This window comes from Pterocles gutturalis, unplaced genomic scaffold, assembly GCF_000699245.1.
Source record: "Pterocles gutturalis isolate BGI_N339 unplaced genomic scaffold, ASM69924v1 scaffold19133, whole genome shotgun sequence".
Lineage (NCBI taxonomy): Eukaryota > Metazoa > Chordata > Aves > Pterocliformes > Pteroclidae > Pterocles > Pterocles gutturalis.
In genome coordinates, this window is record NW_010120989.1 from 70,216 (window position 1) to 77,101 (window position 6,886).

Genomic DNA, 6,886 nt, shown 5'->3' on the forward strand with positions numbered 1-6,886 from the left:
TCCACATAGCAAGTGTAAGAACAGATTTCATATTCCAACTACTGATACAGGTTTACACAGATCAGTGGTAGAAGAGGTTCTAAGCAACTGAAGGAATCATGGCTCACCTACACAATAAAAATCCCAAGTGCTTTTGCTCTTGAGTCAGTAACAAGACCAGACAAAATAGCTTCACTCACCTAAGCAGGCAGCTCTTCAAGATTTGAGAAACTTAGAACAAAACTAAAATGCAACGAAGTCTACACAAATGAGAACACCTCTACAGTATTTTCTACACCTGTGGGGTTCATACGTCAAAGGAAGTTAAACCAGAGCTTGCAGAGATACAACTTTTACAACACCTCAGCTCCAATTGAAACACAAACTGTTCTTCAGGATATGCTACTCCAACTGCTTTTACATGGAACAACACTGGCATCCAGTGGCCAATTCAATTAATCACAGAAGAAAAATGACTTCAGCTACCCTCCTGCACTTCTTCCGGCTAGGAAGCATCACTGTATTTATATAAGTCAATCTAAATCTGGAAAGTGTTCCAAAAAGTTCACATACACTCGAAGTATTAAACAAAACCAAGTATTTAGAAATGCACCTCTTGCAGAATAAATATTAATTTACCTGGTAACGCAGTGATGAAGTCCCGTTGTAACATGGGCTTCAAGTAAGAGTTAATATGTCCATGCTGATAGTGACACATTCGTGAAATAAGGTGTTCCACAAATTCAACCTGATCTGATTCAGACCACTGGTCGAAATATTTAATACACAAGTCTTTTTCTTTTTCGTAGTTTCCTTCTGATGGTCTTTTTCTTGAGACAATCACAGATGAAGTTCCATTACTTATCTGTTTTCAGAAAAGGAAGATCAGTATTTAAATATGAAAAAGAATAGGAACAGCTTTATAAGAACTTTCACGGAAAAAAAATGTGAGAAGATGCAAAGAAATAATCAGATATCTATTTTAAAATACATTCTTAAACTTATGAGTTACATCATACAAATTTCATCTTTCATAGATAAAGATGAATGAAAGGATCTTGCTCATAATTCTAAGTTACTTCTTACACTGAAGGACTTCAATTCCTTACCCCTCTTACCATTTAAACCGCGAGGAACTTAATTCTTCTTAGAACAAACTTTCCCAGACAAAACCAATGGTTTCTGCTGCATACTGCACTCTGCCTCTACTGCATACTGCAGTCTGCCTCCACAAATGATTTACAAAGGTTCCAACAGTTAAAATAATACCATCTAGAGACATACCAACGTTGGGTATTAATTCTCTAATTAACACAAAAATTCAAGATCCTCGTGTCAGTGTTGAACTGCTTGCCCATAAATGAAGACCAAGAATTACATGATGTCAAGGGCTTGTTCTGTTTTTGAACAACAGCTCATGTCAATGTTTGGGACATCCACATAAAAACACAATTAAAATCCTGGGAGCTTTAGCTACAAATAAGGACGCTACACAAGAACACCCCAGAACTGCTAATTCCTAAATAGAACCAAAGATTGATGCCAGGCTCTTCTGAGCCCCTTAGGAGACCGAGAGGGCTGCTGGGGAACAACGGTCAGCTCTCTGAAATATTCCCAGACTTCTTCAAAGCAAATTGGTTGTAACTCCTTGTCATATGAAGGCGTTGAATTTTTCCCTTTAAATGACAGTCACATGCTCAGAAATGTTGAACTTAATTTCCCAGTATCCTTTGACGCAGAATTGTCCTTTCAAGGTCAGCACAAACTACAAAATCTGAGAAGATCTAGTAATTTCTCAAATGTTATTCATCGGCATGATCCTTCACTTGAAGGCTGAGCTAATTTTAGGATGATACAGTCAACGACATACAAGGATGATTATGCAGATGCAAGATTTGGAAGTTTCTCAAAAGCAGGAACACACAAAATCATGCCAGCTCTCTCTCTACATGAATGTTAGTCCTACCTGCCATAGGGTATTTTTCTTTGGAGACTCATCTTCATTCTGATCCTCCATTACTGACGTGTTCTAGGGGAAAAAAAAAAAAAAAGAATTGTGGCTTCAATTTTTTATTCTATGACAATTCCTTGCTCTACAAGCATTATGAAAAAGCAAATCAATTGCACAGATATAATTCATTTTCCCAGTGAATGGAATTATCAAAGATTTCTGGCCACAAAACCTGGGTATTATAAATAGATTCCCCCTTTTAACTGACATGTTTATCAATTCCATTTACTGTAAAGATAGCTCCCCAACCCCTCTTCAATTTCCTTTGACAGGTTTTCATGCAGCCTTTCAACGCTTTTCTCACCGGGAAATAAATTCACTTTCATCTTACTCAAGCCAAAGTAATTAAACCTGTCAAAGTAATCAACTAGCACTTTCTGCCGAACTTAAATTGCATACATCTAGCTGGGAAAAAAAAAAAATCACTATACACTACTTATATACAACAGAATATGAATTTTTTTTTTAGCTTACCCCACGGGGGAGGGACCGCTCTCTGCAGTTCCCTGCCCCAGCCTGTCCCCTCCTAACCTTTGCCAGTCACCATCTTCCTTCCCCCTCCTTAATTACAGTGCTCTCCCCACATCACAACTGCTCCTCCCTACTGTTTTCTTCCCTTTTGTTTGAGAACAAGACATGTAAGCATTTCTAGAAACATTCAGCTGCAAATGTTTCCTTTAGAGCTTACTTCAGTTTTTCAAAATCTTTCACTCATTTCTTCCCTTTTTGGTTTTTAATTAGCTGCTCCCTTTTCCTGGCCATACCCAGTTTCCCTCTGTTTCTACTCACTGGTACCCACACCTGGGCAATGACTGCTCGTTTTGTGTCCCACCAACCCTGTCCTCCCCATATTCCTGCCCAGGAGACACCAGCGACCTGGCAGAGGGCTCTCATGAACAACCAAATGTCTTCAAACCTTGTCTGGATTTATTTCAGCCTTCTTCCCCTCCATCAGCTGTCTCACAGAAAGAGGAACAACGCACCCAAGCAAAACACATGATGGACTAAGTCACACAATTCCTTTACTCTCGCCATCACAGATTATGGATTAACCCCTTAACAACTACATCTACCCCCATTCAAAACACAATTCCACCTCAAGAGCATTCACCATTTCATCTCCTCTTTCTTGAGAGCAGAAAGCTGGAAGGATTAACAGTACAAGCAAGCCTTCCTCCACCGCCCAACCACAGCGCTTTGTCTGAAGTTTACCTTGAACCTTTCTCTGCCTTATGTAGGAAAAAACATGCATCACATGGATGAAAGATTATAAAAATTATGTCCACTGGGCGATGGAAAAGTTCAAGCCTATCTGGTTATGATGCACATGACAATGACAAGCCCAGGAGACAGCTAGTGAGGAATCCAAAAACAAGGCAGTAAAGATTTTGTGTTACTCCACGGATACATCTATTTTAGTGTTCCTGGACATACACAGAACAGTAACACTGGAAAAGTAGACCACGCTTTCCACATTTTCACAAGTATAATCCCTTGCCGGCCAGGGCCATTCCAGTTATTCACAGCTACACCAGTACTATCACTGGTGTGCAAACGATGTGCGAACGATGCTCTCCCATCGCACGGTGCCACAAGAGGGAGCACAAATCAGCCCTAGCCTTACTGGTACCCAACTGGCCCACACCAGTAAAACTATTCTGGAAAGCAAACATGGCTCCAAGGAATTACACAGGGCTTATTTTATTTTAAATTTGAATGTTAGAAATACTCACTACAGTGATTGTATGTTGCTGCCAGTGTTTTCATCTCATCCCCTTTTGCAGTTGAAGGATAAAGCACAATCACAGAATGGTTTGGGTTGGAAGGGACCTTTAAAGGTCACCTAGTCCAAACCCCCTGCAATGAGCAGGGACACCTTCAATGAGATCAGGCTGCTCAAAAGCCCCGTCCAACCTGACCTTGAATGTTTCCATGAACTGGGCGTCTACCACATCTCTGGGCAGTGTTTCACCACCTTCATCATAAAAAATGTCTTCCTAGTACTTAGTCTGAATATACACATCAATCCTGTGAGCTAAGAGCATGGAAATCCCCCATTGTATCAATCTAGCCCCAACCTAGCTGTCCTTCTGCAGGTCACAGTGCCATTGCTTTCTTCTGCTCCTTTATTGGGAAACCCCTCAGAGATCACTGCCAGCTTTCCCTGGGATGTAGGCTAAGAACTGTCTCCTAAATGTTACGTCTTTTCATTCTAGGAACATACAATACAGCTATAGCAGAGCAGCACTGTAACACAAAGTGTGCAAGAACACAAGCTTCACCCAAATGATCTGACTTCCACACTAAGCTATTGATTGCAGAGCAAGGTTTTGTCTCTGGTGTGCACCTACTCAATTCTACTGTGCCTCTGTTGCCGTCTCGGTAAAGAAAACCGGGTAGCAGGCTTGAGGGAGATGCTACATCCTTGGCACGTCCACTGATTCAGGGCAGAAGGAGGAGGGCTGCATTTCTCCTGCTCTTCTTCACTTGCCCCTCTTCCTTCAGAGCACTGGAGCAGTCGTAGCTAAGAGGACAGCGTCTTAGATCCACAAACCGGCGACTGGCACAGGCAGTACTGCTGTGAGAGATATCTCCGTGACCTCTCAACATCTGGGCCATGAATGGGAGGGCAGACTACACGGATTGACTTTTAGGCTGGCAATTTCACATGGTATTTATCTATCTAACCAGGAAGGAGGCAGCTGCACTAATTTAGCAGTATCTACTACTACAGAGTTTATTGTGTTTGCTCTCTTTTCCCATCCTAAACTCACTCCACATTTTCTTACTATGTTTTAGAGCCTAAAGGTTTTAATCCTTTATTCTTTCCCTTTCTGCTCCCAAATATATAAGCTCATTTTCCCTATTATATCTTCTCTTCCTAATAAATTTACTTCTGTCCTTAACAATTTTGGGGTCATTCCCCAGATCACATACATCCTACTCAGACTCTACTATGTCTCTAAAGCACTTAACCCTAGTAACCGAAGACTAGAAGATGACTGGGTGGATCCTGTCCTGTTGTCTGGAAGAAGCAATTAGACAACTCTAATCTGTGCTGTACATCCACAGCACTTGGCAAAAGAAGAATTTCAGAATTCCTGACAGCTGGTGTCACTAGTCCTAGCTCAGGAAGGCCTCCAGCTCTTGTGCAAGAAGGAAGATAGTCATCTACAAGTTCAACTCTTCCCTTCATTGTGCTGTTCCCTTCTCTCAACCTCTACCTTCCTTGCTGTTACCCCACCCACCCTCTACATAACACTACCACGCTGGCCGCCTCCGCAGGGTTCCCAACGAGCTTGACAGCAGCATCACCACGGACTCCACTCCGTTTCCCTGCAGCTCTGCTGCTGAACAGCACCAAGACGTGGGGCAAGCGATGCCCTCTCCTTCAGTTACTCCAGCGAGGCTGTGAGCCCCTGAAATACAACTGGCCTGCCCCTGCAGACTCTGAACAGGCTTGATTTTTTACCCCTACAACCACAAGAGCCAGTGGAAGTGTAGCTTCTAACTACTCTCAATTAATCCAGTTACAAGTTCATTTTTTCCAGAAATTCTTGTGAAGCTGCTCACAGCTCTAGCAAAAGCAGAATGATATTTCCAACCAGCTGTCACTCCTTAATTAGTCAGCCTGGAGTAAGCGCTCTCCATCCCCTACTGGGAATGGCAGCAACAGCAAAGCGATAACAGTAGGTCTAAGCAGAGATGTTTTCTGTTGCCTTGTGGTTGTTATAACCCAACAGAATAAAGTGACACTGAGAAAAGTCTGTCTTTATTTTCACTAACAGTAAAACCAGCGATGGCAGAAAAATTTATAAATTGCTCTACAAGCTGTAGAATTTCAAAAACTTGTTTCCTGAGGATTTGCATCCCATATTCCTCACCTAGTTCTGCAGTAACTTCAAGCTTTCTTTAGCCTGTCTGCTCCACAATACTGCAAGTCTTTGGGATTTCTGTGAGATACAGATGAGTACAGCAAACAGGGTCAAAAGTGACTTGGGGAGACAGAGGTACCAACAAGCATACTTACAGAAATCTCGCTTCCTTTGGAGACTAGGAAAAGCTTCCAAAATTAAAACAACCATGAATGATCTCCAAAGGCAAAGATTTGGTAGGTATTACAAAACATAAATCACTGTTTCAATTTAGATCCTTAGGTATCTGGTAGCAACTCAAACCGGCATCTCAAGCATAACAGTTCCGTATGTGTGGCTGTATGACACGAGGTACAAAAGCCCCCAAGTTTTTCTGTGGATAAATGGCATTCAGCCTGTAAGGCTCATCTCGCCCATGAGATACACAAAAAAAGCTGCATCTGGCTAACCAGATTTCTAACAGATTTCTGTTAGCTCTGGTAGGGTAACGCTTGGGTTTGCACCACGCTCCAGGACTTGGGAGCACCTTTAGTCCCTTAATTGACTCTGAAGAAAACCAGCATGGTGCAGCTTTGTTCTTTAACCCAGTTTTAGTTCCAGTATCTCTAGAAGTGACAGCAGTAATCCTGGGAACTGGGACAAAGACACACAAGAAGCAGCAGCAGTACCTAGCAAGGCAGACAACATTGCTACGTTTCTCTGATGAGAAACTTTTCCCTACCCAAGAATGGATTCACCAGATACAAAGGATGGATGGACGAAACTAGACAATAGCTTTGTTACCTTGGGGGAAAAAAAAGAAGAAAAAAAGAAAAGAATAGCAGTCTTCAATTACATTTTCAGCTATAATGAAAGGGAAAACAAGAACTACTATTTCCCACACCCTTGAGACTACACCAGTAATTCTGGTCTGAGTTAAAGATCAAGCTAAGCTGTTAAAAAAACCTAATTTTTGAGAAAATTCACACTCACTGGAAAAGATATCAGAAAGTTTCAGTTAAAACTACAAAATAAGCAAAAT

The 6,886-nt window shown here is 41.7% G+C and overlaps 1 protein-coding gene across 1 annotated transcript in view; it reads right to left on the reverse strand.

Annotated features, from left to right (window-relative positions):
- The window catches only part of FBXW11 (F-box and WD repeat domain containing 11), a 35,684-nt gene extending 33,681 nt beyond the window's left edge, over positions 1-2,003 (reverse strand). Inside the window, exons 1-2 of the mRNA XM_010077093.1 lie at positions 1,946-2,003; positions 619-844 (exon numbers count right to left, since the gene is read on the reverse strand). Coding sequence (XP_010075395.1) covers positions 619-844; positions 1,946-1,996 — 277 coding nt within the window. The 5' untranslated portion in view covers positions 1,997-2,003. The remainder of the gene's footprint in view (positions 1-618; positions 845-1,945) is intronic.
- Positions 2,004-6,886: the final 4,883 nt, after the last annotated feature.